The sequence below is a fragment of the Ursus americanus genome, chromosome 13 (genome assembly GCF_024610735.1).
Source record: "Ursus americanus isolate L20-20 chromosome 13, mUrsAme1.1.p, whole genome shotgun sequence".
NCBI lineage: Eukaryota > Metazoa > Chordata > Mammalia > Carnivora > Ursidae > Ursus > Ursus americanus.
Window position 1 is genome coordinate 69331539 of NC_142139.1, and position 27466 is coordinate 69359004.

General features: G+C 41.7%; 1 protein-coding gene and 1 pseudogene across 2 annotated transcripts in view; both read left to right on the forward strand.

Moving 5' to 3' along the window:
* Positions 1-26917, forward strand: part of ENTPD4 (ectonucleoside triphosphate diphosphohydrolase 4) — a 37002-nt gene extending 10085 nt beyond the window's left edge. The window contains exons 4-13 of one of the 2 annotated variants that reach the window (XM_045774060.2): positions 272-477; positions 3569-3719; positions 4268-4371; positions 11793-11852; positions 12328-12482; positions 14341-14507; positions 17870-18194; positions 20168-20253; positions 21158-21319; positions 22478-26917. In XM_045774060.2, the coding sequence (XP_045630016.2) occupies positions 272-477; positions 3569-3719; positions 4268-4371; positions 11793-11852; positions 12328-12482; positions 14341-14507; positions 17870-18194; positions 20168-20253; positions 21158-21319; positions 22478-22706 (1645 nt within the window). In that variant the 3' untranslated portion in view covers positions 22707-26917. The remainder of the gene's footprint in view (positions 1-271; positions 478-3568; positions 3720-4267; positions 4372-11792; positions 11853-12327; positions 12483-14340; positions 14508-17869; positions 18195-20167; positions 20254-21157; positions 21320-22477) is intronic. The other variant, XM_045774061.2, reaches the window with a different exon arrangement.
* LOC123777400 (ubiquinol-cytochrome c reductase complex assembly factor 2 pseudogene) lies at positions 14517-17857 on the forward strand (annotated as a pseudogene).
* Positions 26918-27466: the final 549 nt, after the last annotated feature.

The following is a 27466-nucleotide window of genomic DNA, read 5'->3' on the forward strand; positions in this document are numbered from 1 at the left end:
ATGTCAATAGTTTGGGAATAGTTTTGCTTCTCAGAACTTGTTTGAACTTCTTAAAAGGAGTAGTGACTGTGAATCTGATTTAGATTATCTTTATCACTATCACTCGTTTTGTTTTCTTTTGACTCTCTAATCGTTTGGCAGTTGTAAAAATGCCACTGTGAATCAGCTCAGAATTCACGGACCTGGTGTGTATTTATTGCATTTGCTCTGCTAAGGTTCAGGATGATAGTCTCTGTCTCAGTAAAAGCATGTGTTCATTTTTCTGAACAAGGTACTTGGCACGAGTTACTGACATTGAAGCTACAGACACCAATAACCCCAATGTGAACTACGGTATCGTGGTGGACTGTGGTAGCAGTGGATCTCGAATATTCGTCTATTGCTGGCCAAGGCACAATGGCAATCCTCATGATCTGTTGGATATCAGACAAATGAGGGATAAAAACCGAAAGCCAGTGGTTATGAAAATAAAACCCGGTACGTAAAACATAAATATCTGATTGGTAACCAGGTTCTGTCTTTTATTCTCTGTGAGGTCTTTCATGTTCTTCACTCCTCTTCCCGAAATCATCGCCCTGGTTCAGAGCTCACACCGGGACCTGATTGTTTCACTTTCTTTCCCCTCTTCTGTCTGTCCCACATGAGGTGACTAACTCCTTGATAAAATACCCAAACCATGTCTTTCTTGTGTCTCCTGCAGCATTTATCACAGTGCCTTACTCATGTGTCTACTCAAGTGTTTGCTAGTTGACATTAATTATGGAGGGATTTTTTTTTCCTATTTGGTAGCCATTGGTCTCTATCCCTAAAAACAGGGTAATTTTAGATAACTCGTGGATATCTGTACTCTAATACATTGGCATATATTTCTCTTTTTTCCCCTCATTTTTAAAAAGTGACCCAATATATTTCTTTTTTTTTTAAGATTTTATTTATTTATTTGAGAGAGAGAGCACGTGCGCACACATGTGGGTGGGTGGAGGGGCAGAGGGAGAGAGAGAATCTCAAGCAGGCTCTGCTGAGTGCAGAGGGAGCCCTGAGATCATGACTTGAACCCAAAACAAGAGTCATATGCTTAACTGACTGATCCACCCGGGTGCGTCCCCCAATATATTTCTAATCATCTAGATTATTTAATAAGAGTGACTATAGAACTTTGAAGAACTGATGTTATAATGTCCAGTTTTTAAAGATATCACAGTTTCTAAGTGTGTTATGTAAAAATTGGGATTTGCTTTCTCCATTAAACAATTTAAATCAGGCATTCTCAACCTTTTTCTGTATGTTCACCGTTTCCATGGGGATTGCCCTTCTGTTAGAAGTATTAGGAATGGAAGATGTCCAGGAGTACCTTGCAATAGGCAGTTTATGTCTTGATAGTTGATAATCACTGATCTAAACAGTGGACCACGGGATGCCTGGCTGGCTCGGTTGGAAGAACATGTGATTCTTGATCTTAGGATCATGCATTCGAGCCCCATGTTGGATGTAGAGATTACTAAAACAATAAAGTAAACTTAAAAAAATAAGACAGTGGACCACAGATCTTAATTGAGATTCAGCACTTTTATTTCATCTTGCTAGTGTGTTAAATAGTAAAATATTAAACCCAAATAATCCAAGGAACTTATCTTGTAAAATATTAGAGAATGTTGATAAAAAAATAATTAGCTTAGCTTATTTTCTTCTTTTTCAAATATGAAAATGTAAAGGAGGTTCAGTTTTAATGATAAAATACCTTTCCTCATAAAATGGTTCCTAATGACATAGACTGTGGCTCTATTATTCTTCATTGATTAATTTAGGCCCCACTTCCTTCTTCAGTCAACCCTGAACAAGTTGATCATTCTTTGATGTTTGGGCAGGTGGGCACCAGCATATTGCTCAGAAAATCCAAAATGTCTACCTCGTTTCTTAGGTTAAAGAGAGGGAACTTAATCTCAGCCTCTCATATAAGCATGATTTTGATAACAAAGTACATTTTCATGAACAAAAATCATCTTTTTTTAATAAGTCTTAATGAATGACTATGAATTTTTAGTTTTCTGTTATCCCATTCCTTAAATTTTTTTTTTTATAAGATTTTATTTATTTATTTGACAGAGACAGCCCACGAGAGAGGGAACACAAGCAGGGGGAGTGGGAGAGGAAGAAGCAGGCTCCCAGCGGAAGAGCCTGATGTAGGGCTCGATCCCAGAATGCTGGGATCACGCCCTGAGCCGAAGGCAGGTGCTTAACGACTGCACCACTCAGGCGCCCCCCATTCCTTAAATTTTGATGTACTCCTAATGTAGAAACATTTTCAGGGTTAAAGTAATGTTGATCAAATAAAAAATTCACCAGAAGATTGAAAAATAAAGCTCTGTAAAGCACACTGCATTTCATCTAGCTTCACTTACCAGGTTCCATCAGTGATTAAACTGCTCACTTGAAATAAGATAAAATCTTTCATGCCTTGGAGTCGTCCTTTGGGACATCATCCCAAGCTTAACATGGTTCTTTCTGATGCTACAGAAAGTGTTTGAAGTAGAAATTCAAGTACCTTTTTATGGCACTTCTCGGTCCTGAAGCAGGGACTCTCACGTACAGCATTTCATCAAAGTTCTCGAAATTTTCTTACTTAATAGATTATGGGTATGTTGGGGCTTGGTGTCTGTCGAAGCAGCATTGTATGTGGAGTTAAAAAAAAAAATCTGGCTTTTGGTCTGTTCTTTGCTGATTGCTCTGACAAATCACTTAATCTTTCTGGATCCACAGTTTCCTAATCTGTGAAATGAGAAATTTTTGGACTAAAATTTAAAGCCAGGGAGATACCCTTTGCATAGGGAGTGGTCGAGGGATCGCCAAGACTGGACGTAGGATGTGCTGCATCAGGCTGCCAGAGGGATGAGGAGAAGTGAAATAATGTGAAAGGAAGCAGGGAGAGGTGATCCGTGACACCCAGAACACACATTGGGAGAGGGAGAGGGGTTTTATCCAGAATCCTGGCTTGGGCTGCTGGTTGGCTAATGATGGTGGTCACTGGAGTCGGTAACAAGCAGTAAGAGTAGATTTGTAGTGGAAGTTGAGTTCAGGTTTGTATATGTATATATGTTGAGTTTGGGGGTCTGTGAGGAAAATCACCTGGCCGTGTCTAGGGGACAGTTCCCTCTTACTGATCTGGAGGTTGGGAACGCAATCTGGTGGCTGCTGGTGAGATTTGGAGATTGGAGACACAGAGATGGTGGTGGTAGCCAAAGGAGTGAGTGAGCTTGCCTGAACAAAGTGGGAACACGTTCTGGCGGGCAGGTGTGTGAGCTCACGTGCTGTCGATCCCAGCGTCTGACACATAGTAGTTGCGCAATTGGGCCTCAGTGTTTTGGAAACTGAGAAGAGAGCGTAAGACTGAACATTTGGTACCACCAGCACATAAGGAAGAGAGACTGTGGAAGTTGTCGCTAGAGGGCTAGGGAAAAACTAGGAGAGTGTGGTGTATAGCCAGAATTTCTCTCAAATGAGCCACATTGAAGAAACATAACTTAATAGTTAACTATCAGCTTGTTAACAGAAGTATCCTTTTTTCCTGTAGGCATTTCAGAATTTGCTACCTCTCCAGAGAAAGTCAGTGATTACATTTCCCCACTCTTGAACTTTGCTGCAGAGCATGTCCCACGGGCAAAACACAAAGAGACGCCTCTCTACATTCTCTGCACAGCTGGAATGAGAATCCTTCCTGAAAGGTGATCTTCCTCTTGGGGGCCGGGGAGGCAAGGCCAGGGCGGGGGGTCCATGGTGGTGGCGGTGGTGGTGGTGTATTCCCCCCCCTTCCTGTCCCTTTGCCTTCTCTTCCTCCTCTTCCATTACCATCACCAAAAGGAAGACAGTAAAAATTCTTTATTCAAATTTGGAATAGTACCAGAACTATTCCCTTAGCCCGAACTCACCAAAAATCTTTTCATGTTGTTTATTACTTTAAATAGTAAACTATAACATAAACAGTAAACTATAACCTATAAAGTGGTCATAAAAAACCCTGATTTTCTATGTTATTAATTTAAGGATTGCAGTTGTAGTTTTACATCTGGGAATCACGGAATTCACACAACTCATGAAATTCCTTCCTTAAATAGTTTTATTCAGTGAATTACTTTGGCTTTAAAGTTTACTGTTTTCATACAAGATATACCAGAGCCATAGTTTTTGTTTTGTTTTGTTTTGCTTTTTCTCTTTTTAAAACAGAAAAATGTAGGGTCCATTTTGATGTGTCAATTTTGGGGTTGTCTTGCAGCCAGCAGAAAGCCATCCTGGAGGACCTGCTGACTGATATCCCTGTACACTTTGACTTTCTGTTTTCTGACTCTCATGCAGAAGTCATTTCAGGGAAACAAGAAGGTTGGTATATTGGTCTTCAACTTGAAATTTGGGAAGTTATTCCTTTAAATCCTCCCCATTTTTCCCAGTGTACACTTTATTAAATTACTTTTACTATCTTAAAATTTGGGAAATCATAGCCTTGAAATATTATTTTTAAATGGCAAGATTTTTCTTATATGACTGGTCTTTATTATCCAAACATTAAGCCATTAGAAAAATAGCTTCGTTTGTCTTTACTGCATCTAGGAAACATATATTGGATTCATTTTGATAGAAAAGGTTTGTGTTTCTTGCCTGAGGTATACAGCTTTTTGGAATCATGATAGTTACTGTGTTATTGGAGCCTACTTTTGATTTATTTGCTACAAAGGGGAAATTATTCTTGACTTTGATACACTGAGAAAATATTAGTTCTGTTTTCAAGTAAATGATTCTGCTTGAGAATGAAGTGACAAATCAGTGAAATATTCTTTGGGGAGTAGTTTGCTAGAAATGGAGAACAAAAGCATTTATTTCAAAATCATCTATCATTTCAGCAGATACCTCCTCTATCAAAGGCACTGTAGAAAATACAAACTGGGTGAAATTCAGATATTGCCATTGAGCTGTTTACAGACAAGTGAGGTACACAGTTAGCTGTCATATGAGGTGGAGTCTTAGGTGCCATAAGGAAGGTAAGGAAAAAGTACCATGGGAGTTTGAAAAAGGGAGATTTTTTTTTCTTGGCTAGGGACATCATGGAGCAAGTGGCAGTTTAAACTGTGCCCCAGGGGATAGTTAGTTATAAGCATGCTGGAGCATGGTAAGGGTGGGGCTCTGAGCGAGGGATAGGAAGTACATTCCAAGCAGAAGAAATGATTTGAGTCAGTGTAGGTTAGAAAAGCTGCACTGTGGACAGGGGAACAAAAGTAGTTTGAGTGGCTTATGGCCCCTTTGAAAGGTGGTAGTAATATGAAAAGTTGGACAGGTCTTGGTGATGTCAGTGTCATGGCAGCATGAGTTGTTCCTTTTTTCTCTCCCTTTTGATTTAAAACTAATCAGACATCCATAACTCAGAAAAAGCAGCTCTGCATGGGATACCCAACAGATCTATCCATCTGCAAATGGGTGGCTTGAACCTCAGAGGAGCCTATGGAGCCAGGCAAGTGGCGGCAGTGGCAGCAGTGGTCCAACAAGATTTTTCTAGCAGAGGAGGTGGAGGGTGAAGGTGGTGCATTAGGGGTTTACCCGACAGCGCGTGCCAGTGATCTCTCCGAGCAGAGATCGCGGTGACTGAGAGGAGGGAAAGGAAGAGGAGGAAGGCACAGAGAACTGAAGGAATGTGTTTCCTGCTGTCTGCCCCCAGGATTCTGGCAAGAGGATCACCCATGGACCTCTGGGAACCCCCCCCCCCACTCCCACTTGATCCCCTAACAGGCTGTGGGCACATTCAAAGCCCCAAGTACTAAGCACTCACCTCCACCAACTCTGTGGTCACCCTTTTTTAAAATTACCAACGTATTGAACTGTTAGAATCAAAGTAAAAAAAGCCATACCTAAATAAGAAAGGTGTCCACGGCTTGAAATGCAGCAGAAAGAGCACTTTTTATCAAACACTGAAAGATCATGTTAATATGGTATCACAAAAAGAACATGGCAGTTTTCCAATAATTGAGCCCAAAGACATGGAATATTTAAATCTAACTGATAAAGAATTTAAAATACTGTTATAAAGAAATTCAATGAGCTATAAGAAAACTCAAGCAAATACAGTGATCTCAGGAATAGAATTAATGATCAGAAGGAGTACTTTACTGAAGAGATTAAACTTCTAAAAAACCAAACATTCTGGAGCTGAAGAATTCAATACATGAGATGAAGAATGCACTAGAATGCATTGGAAATAGAGCAGATGGAGGAGAGAATAAGCAAGCTTGAGGACAGGAATATAGAAATGTTTCCCGTAAAAAGAGGAGCAAGAACTAAGATTTTTAAAAAGTGAAGAAACCCTATGAGAACTATCAGACTCCTTTAGAAGAGCCAACATAAGATTAGAGGGTATCCCAGAAGGAGAAGAAAGCATATTTAAAGAGGTAATAGAGAACTTCCCAAACCCAGGGAAGGAACTGGATATGCAAGTCTATGAAGCTAATAGACCACCTTATTTAACTCAGTGCAAAAAGACCTTCTCTAAGACACATTACATTAAAACTGTCAACAGTCAGTGATAAATTATTTTGAAGGAAGCTAGGGTAAAAAAAAGACAGTAACCTACAAAAGAAGTCCCGTCAGAGTATCAGCAGATTTCTTAGCGGAAACTCTACAGGCCAGGAGAGAGTGGAATGACACTTTAAAGTATTGAAAAATACAAATTGCCAGCTGAGAATACTCTATCTGACAAAGTTATCCTTCGGATATAAAGGCGAAACAAAGGCTTTCCCAGACGGAAGCTAAGGGGGTTCACCACCCCCATACAACTTAGAAGAAATGTTGAAATGAAAAGCTGAAATGAAATGAGGAAGGTACACAAAAGTCTCATTAAGGTGATAAATAGAAAAACTAACTTTTGGGGCGCCTGGGTGGCACAGCGGTTAAGCGTCTGCCTTCGGCTCAGGGCGTGATCCCGGCGTTGAGGGATCGAGCCCCACATCAGGCTCCTCTGCTATGAGCCTGCTTCTTCCTCTCCCACTCCCCCTGCTTGTGTTCCCTCTCTTGCTGGCTGTCTCTCTCTCTGTCAAAGAAACAAATAAAATCTTTAAAAAAAAAAAAAAAAAAGAAAAACTAACTTTTTTTTGGAATAATATATATTAAACAAGTAAAAAGGCTAAAGGAAAAAGCATTAAAAGTAACTGTAGCTACTACAACTTGGTCACAACATCACAGCATAAAAAAATAATTTGTGACATCAAAAATATAAAAGGGGAAGAGTAAAAGGATGGAAACTTTATAGGCGAACAAAGATAAATTGGTATCAGTAGAAAAAGGACTGTTCTACCTATGAGATGTTTTATGTAAATCTCATGGTAACCACAGAGCAACATCAGAGCAGAGAGACACGGAACATAAAAAAAGGGGAAGCTAAGCAAACTGTGGAAACCTTGGAAAACCACAAACTTACAAAGGTAGACATTAACAGAAGGAAGAAAACAAGGGAGAGACAAAATAACCAGAAGGCAAAACATAATATCGCAGTAGTAAATCCTTACATATCAGTAATCACCCTAAATGTAAACAGATTGAACTTACTAATCAAAAGTCAGAATGGCTGGATAGATTAAAAAAAAACAAGACCCAACTATATGCCACCTATGGGAGACTCAGCTCTGAAGACACACATAGACTCAAAGTAAAAGGATGGCAGACAGTATTCCAAGCAGTGAAAACCAAAAGAAGGCAGACATAGCCATATTTATATCAGACAAAGTGGACTGGAAGGCTAAAGGGGTAACAAGAGATAAAGAAGGTCATTTTATGATGATAAACAGGCCAATACATGAGGAAGATAAAACATAAGTATATATGCTCCCAACACCCTGCCATTGAGATGTATTAAGCAAATACTCACAGGTCTTAAGGGAGAAATAGAGAACAATACAATAATAGTAGGGGACTTCAGAATCCCACTATCAGCAATGGATGAATCATCCAGACAGAAAATCAACAAGGAAAAACATTGGAATTGAACCACATGTTAGCACGAATGGACTTAACAGATAAATACAGGACATTCCATCCAATAGCAGAATACACATCTTTTCAAGTGTACATGGAACATTCTCCAGGTTAGATCATACGACAAGACACAGAGGAAGTCTTAGCAAGTTTAAGAAGATTGAAATCCTGGCAACCATCATTTCTGAACACAATGGTATGAAACTAGAAATCAAGAGGAAGGTGAGAAAATCTACAAATATTTGGAAATTAAATAGCACACTTCTAAGCCAGTGGGTCAAAGAAGAATTCAAAAGGAAATTAAAAAATTAAATGAAAATGGAAATAGAACATAGCAAATATTGCAGGATGTAGCAAGAGCAGTTCTAAGAAGAAAATTTATAGCAATAAAGGCATATATTAAGAAGTTAGATCTCAATTCAACAACGTAACATTATACCTCAAGGAACCAGAAGAACAAATGAAGCCCAAAGTTAGCAGAAGGAAGGAAATAATAAAGATCAGAGTGGACGACATAAAATAAAAATCATGTGATCATCTCAAAAAAAATCATAGAAAAAGCACTTGACAAAATATAACATCCTTTCATGTTAAAAATCCTTAACAGAGTGGGTGTAGAAGAAACATACCTCAACATAATAAAAGACATATATAACAAACTCACAACTAACATTAGATTCAATGGAGAGAAATTGAAAGCGTTTCCTTTAAGGTCAGGAATAAGACAAGGATGCCTACTTTCATCACTCCTATTCAATATGGTACTGGAAGTCTTAGCTAGAGTAATTAGGCAAGACAAAAGGCATCCAGATCAGAAAGGAAAAAGTAAAATTGTCATTATCTACTGATAATATAATCTTATGTATAGAAAATCCTAAAGAGTCAGTAAAAAAAGCTGTCAATCATTGAATTAATCAACAGTTTCAATAAAGTGGCAAGATACAAAATCCACATACAGAAATCAGTTGCATTCCTGTACACTAATGATGAAGCATCTGAAAAAGAAATAAAGAAAATTAGCTCATTCACAGTGGCATCAAAAACAATAAAATAAGAATGAACTTAACCAAGGAAGTGGAAGATCTTTACAATAAAAACTACAAGACTTGACTGAAAGAAATAGAGGAAGACAATTGAAAGACAACCCATGTTCATGGACCAGAAGAATTAATTTTGTTAAAATTGCCATACTACTCAAAGCCATCTACAGATTTAATGCAATCCCCATCAAAATACGAAAAGCATTCTTCATAGACATAGAAGAAACAGTCCTAAAATTTGTGTGGAATCACAAAAGACCCCTAATAGCCAAAACAATCCTGAGAAAAAAGGACAAAGCTGGAGGTATCATGCTTCAATTTCAAACCATTCTACAAATCAATGTTAATAAAAACAATATGGTACTGGCACAAAAAAGGACACGTCGACCAGTGGAACAGAATAGAGAGCTAGAATTAAATCGCAGCTTATATCACCAACTAATACTCAACAAGGGAGACAAGAACACCCAATGGGGGAAAGATAGTCTCTTCAACAAATGGTGCTGGGAAAACCGAAGAAACACATGCTAAACAGTGAAACTGGACCCCTAACTCCCATCACTTGCAAAAACTAATTCAAAAAGGATCGGAGAGTAAACATAAGACCTGATACCGTAAACTCTTAAAAGAAAATATAGGGAGGAAGCTCATCAATATTAGTCATGACAATGATTTTTTTAGGCATGACACCAACAGCACGAATAACAAAAGCAAAAACCAACAAATAGGACTATGTCAAACTCAAAAGCTTCTGCACAGTAAAAGAAATAACAAAATGAAAAAACAGCCTACACAATGGGAGAAGATTTTTGTAAGCTGTATGTTGTATAAGGGGTTAATATCCAAAATATAAAAAGATCTCATATGACTTTAAAAAATTAAGAGACGGGGCGCCTGGGTGGCACAGCGGTTAGGTGTCTGCCTTCGGCTCAGGGCGTAATCCCAGCGTTATGGGATCGAGCCCCGCATCAGGCTCCTCCGCTATGAGCCTGCTTCTTCCTCTCCCACTCCCCCTGCTTGTGTTCCCTCTCTCGCTGGCTGTCTCTATCTCTGTCGAATAAATAAATAAAATCTTAAAAAAAAAAAAAATTAAGAGACAATTTGATTAAAAACTGAATAGACATGGGGTGTCTGGGTGGCTCCGTCAGTTGAGCATCAGATCTTGAATTCAGCTCAGGTCATGATCTCAGGGTCTTGAGATCGAGCCCCACATTGGGCTCTGTGCTCAGCAGGAGTCTGCTTGAGATTCTCCCTTTCCCCCTCCCCCCACACTCGCTCACTCTCTCTCAAATAAATTAAAAAAAAAAAACAACAGACATTTTCCAAAGACATCAAAATGGCCAACGCACATAAAAAGAAGCTCAGCTCCACTAATCATCAAGGAAATTTAAATCAAAACCACAATGAGGTTTTATCTCATACCTGTTAGAATGGCTGTCATCGAGAAGAGAAGATAGCAGGTGTGGCAAGAATGTGGTGGAAAGGCCTTATACATTGTAGGTGGGAATGTAAATTGGTCCAGGCACCATAGAAAACAATGGAGGTTCCTCAGAAAATTGGAAATAGGTGTACCATTCAGTCCAGTTATTCCATTTCTGGGTATATACCCAAAGAGAACAAAAGCAGGATTTCAACAGGACGTTTGCACTCCTATGTTTATCGAAGCATTACAAGAACCAAGATAAACAATCCAGATGCCCATCAATGGATGAATGGTTAAAAAAAATGTAGTACATATACACAATGGAATATTATTAAGCCACGAGAAAGGAGGATATCCTGCCGCTAGTGACGAGATGGGCACACCTTGAGCACATTATCCTAAGTGAGATAAGACCAACAAAGAAAAGATAGTACCGTTTGATGTCACTTACTTATGGGATCTGAAAAGGTCAGACCTATTTAAAAAAACAATAAATGGTGGTTATCAGGGAATGGGGGGGTAAGATTGATAGTGTTTAAGGGTGCAAGCTTAGAACAGGTAATAAATAAGCCATTGAGTTCTAATGGGCAGTATAATGAGTATAGACAGTAATATTGTACTCTATGTAATGTGGTAAGTATCACTATAAGGGCAATCATACTACAGTGGATAGACCTATCAAAGTAACACAGTGTACACCTTAAACTTATACAATGTTACATGTCCAATTTATTCAATAAAAACAAGTTGGAGAGGTCTTGGATTGTCAGGCTGTGGAGTTTGGCCTTGTTCTGGAGGTCAGGCCAGTAGCAGAGAATAGCGTGGGTTGGAGTGCAGGAGGAGGGCAGGAAGATTGACTAGGTCTCGTGACAGCTTAAATCAAGGTGGAAATGAAAGTGGGTAAAGACTGGATAGAGGAAATGTTGTAAAAGGGGAACGAGGCTCGGCAACTGAGTGAAAGCAAGAGATGAAGGAACTGGAAGAGTCAGAGTTAATTTGTTTTTTCAACCTTGCAGTTGATAAGTTTAACTCCATAAAGTAAAAACTCCATTATTTCAGAACAATTTCAAATGAAAGCTGGCACTGAGGGAATTCTATTTTTATGTACATGATAGGAAACTATAAATTTTAAAGTTGGGAGTTCTTGGAAAGCCACTAGGAAAATATAAAATACATCAGTAGGAATGCATTATTTCAAATAATGTGTCCACAGGTTGTCAGGGAGTAAAGTAAATGAGTTGTTTGCACTAACTGCGTTGATAAGAGTTGTACAAAGTATCTTAAAATTTTATCCTTCTTATCTTCCCCCTGTGAAATGTCTATAGGTGTATATGCTTGGATTGGCATTAATTTTGTCCTTGGACGATTCGAACATATTGAGGATGGTAAGTATCATGTTTCCAACCAACGTGTCTGACTGGAAATGATGGCTGTTCTGTCTACTCCCAAAGGATGAAAAAGGAGCTAAGTTTTTGTTTGGTTTTGTTTTAAAGATTTTATTTATTTATTTGTGATAGCATGAGCAGGGGGCAGAGGGAGAGGAAGAAGCAGATTCCCTGCTGAGCAGGGAGCCCAATGTGGGACTCGATCCCAGGACCATGGGATCATGACCTGAGCCGAAGGCAGATGCTTAACCAACCGAGCCACCCAGGTGCCCCAGGAGCAAAGATTTGTGACAGCTAAGTGTATAGAGTAGAGAGAGGAGCTGCTCTTTCCCACCATGAACTTGGTTTTAGGTGGGAGGAGTAGGCTGAGTTTGCCCCAATGGGCGTGAAAATGCCAGAAAAACAAGAGGACTCATCAGAGGATCCCCTTCTCCAGACTGGTTCTGTTCCAATGGCTGTTTCCTGTTCTTTGCAGATGAGGAGGCAGTTGTGGAGGTCAACATTCCTGGTAGCGAAAGCAGGGAAGCTATTCTCCGTAAAAGGACAGCCGGTATTCTGGACATGGGAGGCGTGTCAACTCAGATAGCGTACGAAGTTCCCAAAACTGTAAGCTTTGCCTCCTCACAGCAGGTTACTATCTGTACAAATTTTCTTCTGTTTGGTTTGGTTTACCTTTAACATGTCTCCATCCATTTTTGTTTTGTTTTCTGAGTCTGAACACATCTTTACTATGCTTGCTGAGGCCCTACCTTCCCAACCCAGGAGAACGGAGTCAGGAGGAAGCCACGCAAACCTCCGCTAAGCTGTTTGTGTTTGTTCATTGAAGTCAGCTGGTTTGTTTTCTGAACTGAGTGTTTTTGATTGGTATAAATTTTAGTCACATGCTTGGATTTTTGTTTCTATTTTCTCTTCAGTCACTTCTTTTTCAACAAATACTGTAAAACTTAATGTACTGGCATCATATTTCTGAAGTTATATTTGGGGAATGTACTGCAGTTTCTTCTAAGGCTCAGACAGCTTTTGACTTTCCTAGAAAGGATTGAGGTTTGTGTGCACTGCTTGCACATTTCTGAACTTAGGGTTTCCTCTGTTTTCTCCCATGCCTCTCAGAGCTCGCAGTCACTGCCTATATTTTCCCAGTAGGCCAAGCAGCCTTGTATAAAGAGCACCAGAAAGGTTTCCACATGCGTTCCTGAAGTGCTACATGTCTTTATGACTCTGTTTCCATCCAGCTATAAATTACTACCAAAGCCTGGTTTCCTACACTTTCCCCTAGCAGGGTGTAGTGATTAAAAAAGTCTGGCCTCCATGGTCATGCTGGCCTCACTAGTTGTGTGACCTTAAGCGCACGTCACTTAGCTTCTTTGAGCTAGGTTCTTCATCTGTGAATGAATGCAGGCACCTCTCATACAGGGTTTTTAGAAAGCTGAAATGAGATAGCGCATATAATATCTCTGACGTATTGCCAGCCACCCAATGTTCACTCACTGAATTGGTATATGTATTAACGCTGTTTACAAAAATGCTTTGTAAATTCAAATATTACAATTTGTGTATCCTGCTTCTCGTCCAGGCATGCCTCTAGAAACTCTTACGTTTTTTGTTAATAGTCATGTTTTCCCCCTCAAGACAAAGTAAAAGATACATAGAAAGTGAGTTTGGAAAAAATACTGAAAAATCAGGGTTAAAACTTTTCCATGGGTGCATCATCCAAAAAAATCATTGTTAGCATTTTGGTGTATTTCTTTTCATTCATTTTTCCATATTTATAGTTTTTTTTTCAAATATGGTTGTTGTAATCTTATTGTTTATACAATTTTGTGTCCCTTGTTTAACAGTGCATAAGCATGTTCCTCCATAAACTATTGATTACCATAATTAACTAAATCTTCCTTGGAGTTGTAGATTTACTTTTTTTATCTTTTAAAAAAATTTTTTTCAAAGATTTTATTTATGAGAGAGAGTGCGCAGGAGCAGGGGGGAGGGGCAGAGGGAGAGGGAGAAGCAGACTGTGGGCTAAACAGGGAACCCAACGCGGGGCTCGATCCCAGGACCCTGGGACACTTAAGGCAGACACTTAACAACTGAGCCACCCAGGCATCCCACAGTGTAGATTTAGATCTCAGTTTTTTCTCTCACAGAACAGAGAGGTCATCTTTGTATGTAGAGACTTTTCGATGTTTAGAATTATTTCTAAAGCATAGGCTTCCATAATTATGTAGGTTTACTAGATCGGAGGATATGAACTATATTGCTAACTTCCCTTTACAAAAAGCAACAGCATCACAGATGTGCATCACATCTGGAATTTCTTACATCAGAATTATCATATTGAATTTGGAGGATGCTTAGAAGGGTCCTTGGGAAATGCAGAAGCAGAAATTTTTGCTGCTTTTAGATGAGAATCTTTTTAGATCCTTCTTTTTCACAGGGGGTAATTGTTTTTGTATTGCTTTAAATAGTAAAGTTTTTTATCCTTGTCCTGCAGGAAGAAGTAGCTAAGAACTTGTTAGCTGAATTTAACTTGGGTTGTGATGTTCACCAAACTGAGCATGTGTACCGAGTCTATGTGGCCACATTTCTTGGGTTTGGTGGCAATGCTGCTCGACAGAGATATGAAGACCGAATATTTGCCAGCACAGTTCAAAAGAACAGGTAAAGCACCTTGCACTTCTCAGCATTCACTTTCAAACCTAGAGCTCTTCTCATAGAAAACGTATCCAGGCAAAGCAGGGAGACCTCAAGCAGGAGAAGTATACCCACACCGTCAGCTTTCGTCCCCCCTGTCAGCTGAGAAATGAAAGAACAGCAGGATCCTAGCTTTGGCCCTGAATCCTTCCAGGCTCCAAAGGAAGATCTCTCAGACTCATACCTCCCTGGATTAGACTTTCACTGTTAATGTGTTGAAATAGTTCTGAGCCCTGGGTAGTGTATTTCACGTTGCACAGTCCTTGGGAAACTCAGCACCTGGGCCACTGCAGATGTCCTGGAGGCCTGCGGTAAGTGACAAGCAAACTGTCAGTAAGTGATGAGGGAAGTGAATGATGTGCTATTCTGCTGATGTTCTGGAAAACTAGCCTGTGCAGTCATTTAGTGGATAAGACCATAGAGAAATTATTCAAGAGAAAGAAGTGATCTAGAAGTCTAAGTTAGTGCTTTTAAACATTTTTAGCAGTGAAACTTTTAAAAATGAGTTTATGGGCGGCCCAAAATGGCAGCCAGCCACTACCAGGATTTCCTTAAGCTCTGGGAGGACTGGCCAGTGGATGAGCGTAAACGGGGCTGGGACTTGGGCACTTACCTGCGGCAGCGAGTAACACAGGCCTTTCAGGAGGGAGAGAATACCCAGATTCCAGAGCCTAAGGCCTGTGGTCAGATATATGAGAGCTTAGCACGACTCCAAACTATTACAAACACAAGTACCCTCGTCCCAGAGACATGGAAGAGTACAAGCTGATCCTGTCCACAGACACCTTGGAAGAGCTTAAGGAAATGAATAAAGGCATGTGGAAGACATTGCAGGAGAAGTTTGCCCCCAGGAATCCCCAGGAGAAGCAGAAGGCCTGGGCTCAGGCCTTATCTCGCCCATGCATCTAAGCATGGAGTCTTGTACCTTGTCATCATAAATAAAACTGCCCTGATTTTTACCAAAAAAACTGAGTTTACAAAAAATTCTGCTACAGAAAATATATACAAATAAATAAAAGCACTTTATTTTTTTAAGATTTTGTTTATTTATTTGTCAGAGAGAGAGCGAGTACAAGCAGTGGGAGAGGCAGGCAGAGGGAGAAGCAGACTCCCCACTGAGCAAAGAGCCTGACACGGGACTCAATCCCAGGACCCTGGGATCATGACCTGAGCCACCCAGGCGTCCCTAAAAGCAACACTTTAATCAGTTTAAATTTATAAGTTTAAGTATATAGCAATTATTTATTTGAAATTGGTCCATAAGAAGAGCAAAGCTGTTTGGATGAATGTCTGAAATCTGGGGTTATATAAAATATCCTATTAATTACTGTGTTTAGTTTTCTTTGTTTTGATGATCAGTTTTGAGGGGGGAAAATATCCCAATTCATAGAGATAAGTGATAGTATATAGTTCCTTGATCAATTTAATCTTAATAAACCTGTGGAGGCCTGAACTTTAAGAAAGACCAAGGCAGAGTCATTCAGTACCACATTTTCCAGAAATTCACATATGTGAATAGGAAGAACAAAAAAAACTTGTTCTTTTTCTGCTCCAGACATTCATTGAATGGTATTAGTTAAGATAATGGTAGTTCCATAGTTTCTTTTAAATGTGGTATATTTTGGTATAATTATTTTTTATAATAGTCTTAAATAGAAATATTTTGTGTTGATTCAATTAGAACTTTGGAGAAACACCTGCAATGCTAATTTTTACTAATTGGTTTCAATGTCAAGAAACTTGTATAATGGACAGTTCAGTGGTCCTTCTTAATTTAGATGTAGGGCAACTAAAAACAGTAGTGTTGAAGTACATTTGTCTAGTCTTGGACTTTTTTTTTTTTAAGATTTTATTTATTTATTTTTGAGAGAGCGAATGCATGTGAGCAGGGGGATGGGCAGAAGGAGAGAGACTCTCAAGCAGACTCTGCACTGAGTGGGGCCTGATGTGGGGCTGGATCTCACAACCCTGAGATCATGACCTGAGCTGAAATCAGGCGTTGGACGCTTAACTGACCGAGCCACCCAGGCTCCCCATCTTGGACTTTTATAATAATTGTAAACATTAGTCATCATTTTTTACACATTTCATGAATCGAACCTTAAAATGCATAGTTATCTCTTTGCCATCAGTAGCAACTGAGCTTTAGAAACAAGACATTTTTAATTAATGGCAAAGACCTTAATTTATTACATTCAGGTGCATTTTGAGTTGTCTTGATCTTAGGAATAAACAACTTGTCCGTTGAGTGACTGATAGTAATATTTAAACACATTTCAGGCCCACGTGATATCACGGTATCAGACACTAACGTAAGCCTAGTTGTTGTGAGCTCTTTTCTGTTCCTCAGTTGCTTAGCGGGGAGTAGCGGGGAGTACATGCAGTGGGATGACAGATCTTAGTGCGGAGAAACTGCATCGGGGAGTCAGTCATAAGCGCAGTGCATTTCAGCAGACAGTTAAGATTTCTTTTCCATGGGACTTTTTAGAACCTTGTATTACAATAGAAACTCTCTTACCTGCAGCAATTGGAATCAATAGTTGACTAATTTCTAAAAATCCGTTAAAACAGAGAGTCCAAAATAGAATCAGCCTGCAGGCATTTTGTCTTAACTAAGGTATTCACCTGCCGTCTTTGCTCTGGACGGAGGTCTTTTCTTGGGCTACACCCGTCATAGCCCTGGCATGCACTGCACCTGCTCGTCTCAGGGTCATTTTGGCTTCTTTAAAGACTACCAAGGGCTTAACAGACATTTGTGAAGCAATTTGATACCAGTTCTCGATTTTCCCCATTTTTTTAGACCTTTCTAATACTGAATTTGACAGCAGTTTTAAAGCACCTTGCCCTTATCTAAGGCATGGAGCCTGGCTTAGACAGGGCCAGTGACTTCTTTCCACGGTCACATTTCATCTCCGTATACTGAAACCCACAAGCTCTAGTGTCAGAACAGGATTGGAAACTAGGCAGTTGCTGGGCATTCAGCTGCAGTGAACTTGAAACCGAGAGATGCGTAGGAACCACTGCTCGGGCTGAGAGCGCCAGGTCACGTTCCAGGGTACAGAAAGCACTGGTCATCTGACGAGATAGCTGTTTCACTGGACCCTGTTGCAGTGTCCACTGTACACACATGTGGATGGATGGTAAATCTCCGAGAGGGGCTCAAGAACCTCTTTCCCTAACCTCCTGATCCCAGAACCCTTTGTCATTCCCACACAACACTTTGCAGAGCTCACGGTCCACAGAATGTCTTGAGAAACACTGACTTGCAGCTACTTCTTCCAAACACGGTTTTCTGTCAGTCTCAAATCAAGTTTCTCTTTGTCATGTAGGCTCCTGGGGAAGCAGACTGGTCTGGCTCCTGATACTCCGTACCTGGACCCCTGCTTACCCCTCGACATTAAAGATGAAATCCAGCAAAACGGACAGACCATGTACCTCCGGGGAACAGGAGACTTTGACCTGTGTCGAGAGACCATCCAGCCTTTCATGAATAAAACGAATGAGACACAGACCTCCCTCAACGGGGTCTACCAGCCCCCGATTCACTTCCAGAACAGTGAATTCTATGGCTTTTCGGAGTTCTACTATTGCACTGAAGATGTGTTACGAATGGGGGGGGATTACAATGCTGCTACTTTTACTAAAGCTGCAAAGGTAACCTTCAAAGGAACGCTCTTCCCCCGCATGCTTTTGAGAGACTGGTGTGGACAGTGGCAGCTTCTGTCCGTCCTGCACTTTGAGAGGCCTGGGTCAAGAGAAGGGGAAGGTGGAGGACGGGAGGGTGTAGTACACCCTGTTGGGGATCCTGTTCCCTTGGTTGAGCAAGAGACATAGTCCCAGCAGGAGTCAGAAGTCCCCAGTGAGCTGACTTCGGCCCACCACTCCATGAACCGCTCTGATCATCAGTGGTTTCCAGATGGCAGACTTGTATACTTCGGCGTAATAATGTAGCCATGATCTGGCCACACTCCTGGCAGCCTTCCTGTCCCTTAGCTGCCAGGACCCCTGTTCTCTTGTTGGCCCTTGCCTTTCTGACGGTTGCTTAGGCTCTTTCAAGGGTTCCCCTGACCAACCCTGGGTGATGCCCAACTTCTACCTCCAGCCCTTGGACTACAGGCTCTTAGATGGTCTCATCCATGCTCATGGGTCACTGCTACTGCCCATCAGGAAGAGGCTCCAGGGGCGCCTGGGTGGCTTAGTCGGTTAAGCATCCGTCTTTGGCTCAGGTCATGGTCCCAGGACTCTGAGATCGAGCCCTGCATCGGGCTCCCTGCTCAGCAGGGAGCTTGCTTCTCCCTCTCCCTCTGCCGCTCCCCCTGCTTGTGCTCTCTCACGCTCTCTCTCTCCCTCAAAAAATAAATTCTTAAAAAAAAAAAAAAAAGGCTCCAGTCCTGACCCCTGCCTACTAAATTTCATGTCCCAAAACAAACTCGCCATTCTCTCTCTATTCCCCTTGTTCTATGATGTTGTGTGGGTTAATGGCCATCCAATCCACCTTCCAAAGCTCAGGAGTTCTAGACTTCTCCCTGCCATTCATTCCCACCTCGCTGCATGCACCCCATAATCAGTCAACAAGCATATAGCTTTATGCATAATCATTTCGGAAAGCCTTACCCACCCTGTCTTGCTCTCACTGCCCTAGTGAGGCCTGCAGCTGTCACCTGCACTACTGCACGAGCCTCCCAGTTGGTCTTCTTGCCTCTGGTCTCCCTTCATCATTCATCCCTCACGCCACTCCCGGAGAGTTCTATCGAAGATACAAGTCAGTCTCCTTTCCTTTTTTACGGTCTTCAGCGGCTTCTTTTTGTACCAGGATAAATTGCAAATGCTTTCAAATGTCATCCCCCCCCACCCAGGAGCCTCCTCTCCCCACCTAGCACACCCTTCCTCTCATCACTGCAGACAGCTCTTTGTTCCCCTAACATCTAAGCTACCTCCCTTCTCGTCTTTGTTCACAGTGTTTCCTCTGCCCTAAATACCTGTCCTTGCCTCTCACCCCCGACCGAGTGCTGTTCTGTGTTCCCTGTGGCACGTTTCACCATCTCGCAGAGCCTCAGTTTCTTCATCCTTGAACTGAGGTTGGAATCCTAGCCATGCCAAGGAATGGCTTTAAGTATTACGTTCAGAAAAGGCACTTAGTGCTCAACAAATGTTAGCTATTAATATTATTACAAATAACTTCAGGAAAAGATGGCATCTCTTTTCCTTCTCCTAAGACAGGCCTTTTGTAATCATGTTGGTGTTCCCAGAGCCTTGCACCGAAGAGCACAGACATAGGTACCCACTCCGAACTAAAGTACAACTTCACTTTTCCAAAAGTTTATGACTGTCACAGGCAGTCACGCAGGGGGAAGCTTAAGCAGTTTTGAAGAGGTTGGTCATGGGCAGTAGAATTCTGTATAACAATAAGTAGCATTCGAAGACAGACCAGGCACTGTCTTTGCTCATTGGTAAGTATTTGCTGGAAGCTTGTGCATCTTGTCTTCATGTTACACATAGAAATTAAGCTTGTGTTGCCTAACTGGAAGGATCTGTTTGTCATGAATAGGTATTCAGTAAACTCTTTATAAAATGAAGAAACTGTTAAATCTTTGCCAATGACTTATTTGGGGTGAAATTTCTTCCAGGACTACTGTGCAACAAAGTGGTCAATCTTGCGGGAACGCTTTGACCGAGGACTCTACGCCTCCCATGCTGACCTCCACAGGCTAAAGTAAGCAGTTGGGGGGCTGAGCCCACGTGGTTTCGAGAGCCACAGCCTGGCTTGCTGTGCCTGGCCCCATCCTACTTTTGCATCCTCCTCAATCGCTGTTTCTCCTCATCTACCCTGGGCTCCTTTCAAACGGGACAACAGAGACTTGTGTCCAAACATATCTGACAGTTTTTAACTCAGTTTTGCTCTTCCTTCCACCTGGAGTTCCCCTGTTCACCCCTTGCTTGTTGAAGTCCTGGCGAGACCTCAGAATCAGGTCAGACACTGTCCCTTTCGAGTCTCCCTCTGCCCATTCAATCAGACTCCATCTCTTCTCTTGGTCTCCAGAGCACACATTATGTCTCCTTAGTGGTGTTTATCAGATTCTGCCTTATTTCATAATTATTTGTTGCTTTTTAAAAATCCTGTCATTATAAGTCATTTAACTACATGGGCCATCTTATTTGCTATCATATCTCATTACTAACTTAGCACTTTGCAATAAGTAAGCCTCTGATGAATATCTAGAATCATAGAATATCAGAGCTAAAAAGGACCCTTCTGCCTTCTCATTTTATAATAAAGAAACTGAGGTCCAAAGAAGTTGGAACTTGCTCCATATTTGTCAGAGAGTAAATGATGGAAGGCCTGAGGAAAAAAATCTGTCATGGCAAGATATAAAATCACACTGAGACCAAGTTTCATGCGTTAACCAGTTTTGGCAGGTGAACTGTTTCGGGTTGTGGGACAAGGGGTAGAAACCAAGTCGATCAACTGGAAGTGCACATGGTTGGTTTGGCTGCTCAGGGTGCTGGTCTAGTGAGGCCTTTGCAGCCACTGTGGCCGCGGGGGAAGGCCGTCTTGGTGTACGGTTCATTTTGACAAGTAAATGAATCCCACCTATGTTTGTGCTTGGTGTTTGTAGGTATCAGTGCTTCAAATCGGCCTGGATGTTCGAGGTGTTCCACAGGGGCTTTTCGTTTCCTGTCAACTATAAAAATTTAAAGACAGCCTTACAAGTTTATGACAAGGAGGTTCAGTGGACACTCGGAGCAATCCTTTATAGGACCCGTTTTTTACCCTTAAGGTATGGCTATGAATTTGGTAACAAGAATCAAACAGAATAGGCTTTTCTGCATTACGATACAGCATAGCAGCTGTGGTTGCGGGTGTTTGGGGTGCGCGCTGGCCGTGGGCTGGACTATAGACCAAAGTTTGACTTTGGTTTTCCCCACCCATCCCATCACATGCAGCACAAAAGTGTTTGATTATTCTCAAGCGTCTTTCCCTAACCCCTGCACAGAAGGACTAATTCTGGGGTTCTTTACCTTTATGGCGTTGGACTCCTCCTCAAAATATTATTCTTAAGGTATAAAATAAATAACATAGGATACAGAGGAAACCACCGTATTGAAATATATTTATCAAAATAATACAGAAAACATGTCTGTAATATAGTAAGATGTGTTCTTTTTTGTTAACACGTGAAATAACCAATCTGGCAGCGGAGCTAGTACTTCTGTAATTTCAGTACAGTGACGTGTGTCGATATTTTGAGGCATCTGCAAACCACCACAGTGTGATCTAAAAGATCTTCGAGCTTCCCCACGATCAAAGTCACAAGTACTGCTGACACTACGGTAGTTGGTTGTCTGCATTCATGGTTAGTGGAAATGCCAGTCAGAGATTGGCCGATAAAGATGGACCTTTTCCCCATTCACGTTCACAGACCTGGCTGTCCGCTGACCCCAACAAGAACCCTGGGGCCCTGATAAACGAGGAATCCGCTTTTGCGGTTTTCCCCCCTTCATGTAATTGAGCGTGTCCCAGCAGTCCGTTGAGCTGGGTTACCTGCAACCATTGTGAGTGGTGGGTATTGCTGCTCACAGACCGGTGCTCTCATTCCACACTGGCGTCCACGGGCTAGTGAAACTGTCACCGTTCTTTTACATTTCTCTGATTGTTGTTGCCCGTGTGACAGTGACGGTAAGGGCTGCAGACTCACGAGTGCACCGTCACGTGCTCTCTTGTTAGTACTTACAACCAGCCTCTGTGAGGCCACGTAGCCTCCACCGTAGAGGTGAGGAGGCAGAATGGCAGAGACGGCGGTGCCAGTTTCTGTCTGCAGCGCCGAGTCCTAGACCAGCTCCCTGCGGCCCAGGTCCTGCGCACGTTGCGTCGCGCCGCTTGCCCGGTGAGTCCCGTTCTCTTACCGCGCTGTTTGCTTTTGTTTCCGTGCGGCCAGAGATATCCAGCAGGAGACCTTCCGGGCGAGTCACGCGCACTGGCGGGGCTTCTCCTTTGTCTACAATCACTACCTGTTCTCGGGCTGCTTCCTGGTGGTCGTGCTGTCCATCCTGCTCTACCTGCTGCGGCTCCGGCGCATTCACAGGCGGACGCTGCGCAGCACTTCCGCCGCCGCGCTCTGGCTGGAGGAGGGCCTTCCGGCCCAGAAGATGGCCGGGAGCCTGTGAGCGCAGGGAGACTGTCCGAAGGAAAAGCCATTTTGCCTCAGGGTTTCTCCTCTTTATTCTCATTTGGTGGTGTTTTTTCTTTCCCTTTTTGTTCCTTGAAACAAAAAGAAAATCCATGGTTTGTAAGCTCTGCTGTCCCAGAAGTATTGCGTGTAGCCGTCTGTCTACAGCTTTCAGTGGAGGAGCAGGGGGACGGGAGAATCACTGCGCTCCTGCTGCATAGGATAGCTACTAAGATTTTCTGTTGTTCTTGGAGGTACGTTAAATTTTAAACAGATGCACTTTGGTATTGGAGGGAGTGCAGAGCTGTGTTCCATCAGAGGAGGTAGCGCTGACGAGTGATGCTTTCTGAGAACCGGAACCCGACTGGCTGAATCATAGTCCTCTTTTTGACTATCTCAAAAGCTCCGACCTGCACGGGGTGATGTGTAGTTTTTATTTATTGTTCAGGTCTGTCACTGTATGTTTTCTTCGTAGACTTAAAAAATCAAAACCATTCATATCCAAAATAGAAATATAGGTACAAGGAGGTAACTATTTTTAAAATCAATAGTCTTGGAAGATGTGAAATAATGACTAGAGCAGTGTGTGTGTGTGTGTGTGTGTGTGTGTGTGTAAAAGAGAGAAAGAATGTAGGTGTGAAAGAATGAATGTGTGTGAGAGAGAATGTGAGAGAATATGTGTGTGAGAGAGAGAATATGTGTGAGAGTATGTGTGAATATGTGTGTGAGAGAGAAATGGTAAAGAGAATGAGAATGCAGCGCTCTTTTAAAAACACACACTTCAGAATTTATTGTTTCATTTCTTTTTATGTAGAAAAATCCCCATTACCATTGTCTTTCCTGACCACAGGTAATGAGTTTCTCAGTCCACCTTTCAGCAGCCCAAGAATATTATGTCTTTGAGTGAGTTGGAAAATCCATCAAGTTTCACTGGTTTCGATGTCATTGCAACTGGAGCTAGTGCCTACTGACAGGCAGACACGTCAGCGTTTCTTAGTGGTACGTTTTTGCTGGTCTAATTGCGCTCCAGTTTCTTCCAACTTCAAGTCGCTGTTCCCCTCCTTAATGAAAAATGGTCTCAGCAGTTTTATCTTGGAGACCCCACACTTAATTTGACCAGTTGTCTTTCTTACAGTCATGGTTGAGGCTATGGGTGTAATGTCACTATAAATCCAAACTAAGAGAAGGGTGTGACTTTAATACAAGAAATAAACTCATATTTTGAGAGAACAAGTTCAACATTTTAAACAAAAACCTAAAGAGAGCAACTGGATTGGCTTATGTGAGATCAATTGTTTTTCACCTCTTCATTTAGTTTAGAGGCTTTGGGAATTCTCATACCTAGTTTTTTTAGATGAAGTTCTTTTTGTGAGTGTGTGTGTGCACACATGCTATTTCTTAATCCCAGAACAGTTAAATTCATCTGGTTGGTAGCAAATATGTATTTTGAGAACCAACAGCTGCTTCTCCAGACATCATTCATTAGAGAAAGGATTCAGATCTTGAAGCCCTTCTTTTACCTAAAAAATTGGATTTTTATCTTGTTTATTAACTATCTAAAGCAGGGCATACATCATAAGTGTATTGATGACTTGAAAAGACCACAAATATATAAAAGAAAGGCAAATTCTCTTTCTCTGCTCTTCAAAGTGAATATTCTAACAGAAAGTGATTGGCAGAATCTTTGTCTCTCGGATATCCAGAAGGTCGGAGGAGCTCGGTAGTGGTACAGCCTCTGATGTGTGCTTTTGTGTTAGAGAGGAGAGAGGTAAATGTCCCTGTGGAAGATCCAGCTTCCAAACGCTGGTCGCCAGCTCTTGAAGGGCTTGGTCCCTGGTAAACACTGTTCCTTATCAAGACCCAGCCGCAGATGAGCTGTGTTTTAGATACCCCAGGAGTAGAGTGAGCTGGCGTGCTTCCCCTTGAATCCTCGGACAGGGCTTGTTCTCTAGACTGGGTGGCATCAGTGGTGAAGAGGAAGTGTGTTTACACTTGAGCTTTTCTACCGCCATCCAGGTAGTAAGTAACCTGGAAATGAAGCTTTTCAGGCACCTGGAGTATGTGATTTTGCCTTTAAAACAAGGCAAGGATTAGCCAGCTTAGCCCCAGATTTAAATGGGCCCAAATTAAGACTTCCTACCGTAAGTAGCCACCTTTTAAATAAAGGGTGCCAGTTTGGTCCAGGTCTGTACCATTCGGGGAGCAGAATCGAGACAAATAGGAGTTCTGCTGTACTGGTCTAAGGATTCCTCTGCAATGACCTACCTCACTGTCCAAAAGAAATCCCCAAAGCAGGGTGCCGAGGCCCAAACAGCGTTATACTTTACATAGTTAAGTGCCCATGTTCTCCTGCCAAAGAACTCTTTGGCAAACTGTTGGCTACAGGGAAAATCTAGAAGACTCTTGAGCTGCGAGTCGTTTTTCAGTTTTGAAAGGGTTGTTAAAGAAAAAGAAGACTATGCAACAGAGACTATACGTGACCTGTAGAGCCTAAAATATTTACTAAACGTCCCTTTACAAGCAAACGTCCCTTTAAGATGTTCGCTGACCCCTGCACAAACAGCTCCATTCAAGAAAGAATATGTATTGGCATTCTCTTAATTCAGGAAGCTAGTTACCGTTTGTGGGCATGGAAAGACGGGCAAGAGAAGAGACCAAACTTTAATCTTAAAATATTTGAGTATGCACCAGAATTCCACTTCTTTATTTTTCCCTTTAGATTCTTTTTTCTTTTTTAAGATTTTATTTATTTATTTGACACAGAGATAGAGAGCACAAGTAGGCAGAGTGGCAGGCAGAGGGAGAGGAAGAAGCAGGCTCTCTGCTGAGCAGGGAGCCCGACACGGGCTGGGATCATGACCTGAGCCGAAGGCAGACGCTTAACAGACTGAACCACCCAGGCGCACCACCCCCGCCCCTTTAGATTATTTTCAAGATCTGTTTTCTCATAAGCTGGCAAACATGCCCTACCCCACAGATTTAAAAAGTGCTGTTTGAGAGGGCCCACTATGTGATGCTGAGAGGGCTGTGTTCTTGAGAGGATCGCACATGGGTCTTTATGATGCTAGGGAGGGCCAGGCTGCGAGGCAAGTGTGGGAGGAGCTTAATTCAGGAGAAGAATTCATATCAATTAAGGGCTGGCCAAGAAGGCAGGGAACTGGGAATACTTGGAATAGGACACAAAAGAAATTGGACCAGTGGAAGCTTGCTAAGAGCCTTGTGGAAGAAAAGTGCTTTATGTTGAGCCTTGCTGGAATTGTGATAGAGGAAACACTGTTGTCCCATACTCCTACTGTGCGATGCTTCTTTCTAAACCTCCCGAGGACACTAGCAAGGATTTTATAGTCCATTGAAGGACATCACAGTAAAAGGACAAACATACCCATTTGTACTAGTGCTTTTTTGCATATTTTTGCACTAAACTGCTAGCATTAGGCCTGGGGGTAAGCTGGAGAGGCTGCCTGCGGCTAGGCCTGTCCCCCCCATCCCCAACCCAGAGCCTAGGAAGGTCGCTCCTTGACCTCCCATTGTCCACATACCTGTGCACTCAGGTAGGCAAGCTCTAGATTGACAGATATTTAAATTTTAAATATCAGGCCTGCATAGTTTCCTTTAGAAGAAGCATGTGTCACTTAGCAAGAAACTCAAAAAGGCAAATGTGTTTTCTAAGCTTTAAAAAATAAAAATCAGCTTTAGGATTTTGTGTGGTTATGTGCAATGCAGCAGAACTACCTACACACATAAATTATTTCGTTATTTATTTCTACTTCGGTGTTTTGTTTTTTATGATACTGATTTTCCTGTTCAGTAATGAATGATGTGACCAACCCAGGAGAATTCTTTGTTCTGTTACTGAGATGATATTTTACAGGTAGGAATTATAAAAACTAAGGGAGAACTTCTAAATGTTTGGGTTTTTTTAAATTTAAATGATGTTTTCCATCCAAGGTAAGAATAATTATTTTTGGGGTATTGTAGTGTCATATCATTTTCCATGTTCGGCCACCTCATGTTGCCACACTTAAATACAATGGGTGTCGAGAGCCAATAAAATCAAAGCTCATCTGCTGGCCCATAGACTCTGTGTGAGCTTGCTTTCTTATGACTGAAATAGATTTTTCTCTGCTGTTCGAATCTGGTTACCTGTTGAAATGCTTAGTTGAACTTGAATCTAAATTCAGTAAAATAAATCGTCTGAGTCTGACTTCACACACTTGCTATATTTATGTGCACATAACGAAGCCCTGCTGTCTGGGTTCTGGAGGGAATGTTCTCTGTGTCCTGCAGCACAAAAGCCAAGCATTACCCAAGGAGAAATATTTACCAAGGTGTAATATCCACCCATGTGTCAACAGTAAAGGCCATGTGAGACAACTGTTGATAGGGTTATCATTTTAGAATACCTGTGAACTATGAATATAGCCCCAAAACTGAAATTAACCAACTTTTATGCATTTGTTCTTATAAAGAGCGATTACAATGCTAACTTTATATTACACAATTCTGCAGTTAGAGCTAGGCTTAAAGTCACTGGCTTACTTCCAGAGAAATGTGAATCTCACTCTTGTTAGTAGTAACTATTAGAAACTACAACTCTCTTTCAGCTACTTGAGAATATATAAAATAGAGGTTTTCCCTGGGGTGGGGGGGGATGGGCGTGAGGCATAACCCAAAAAACAGATGATAGAGACAGATGGAGAGGAAAGAGACCAGCTGTTAACAAAAAGAAGAGCCTAAGAAATATGTCTGGGAAGGGGT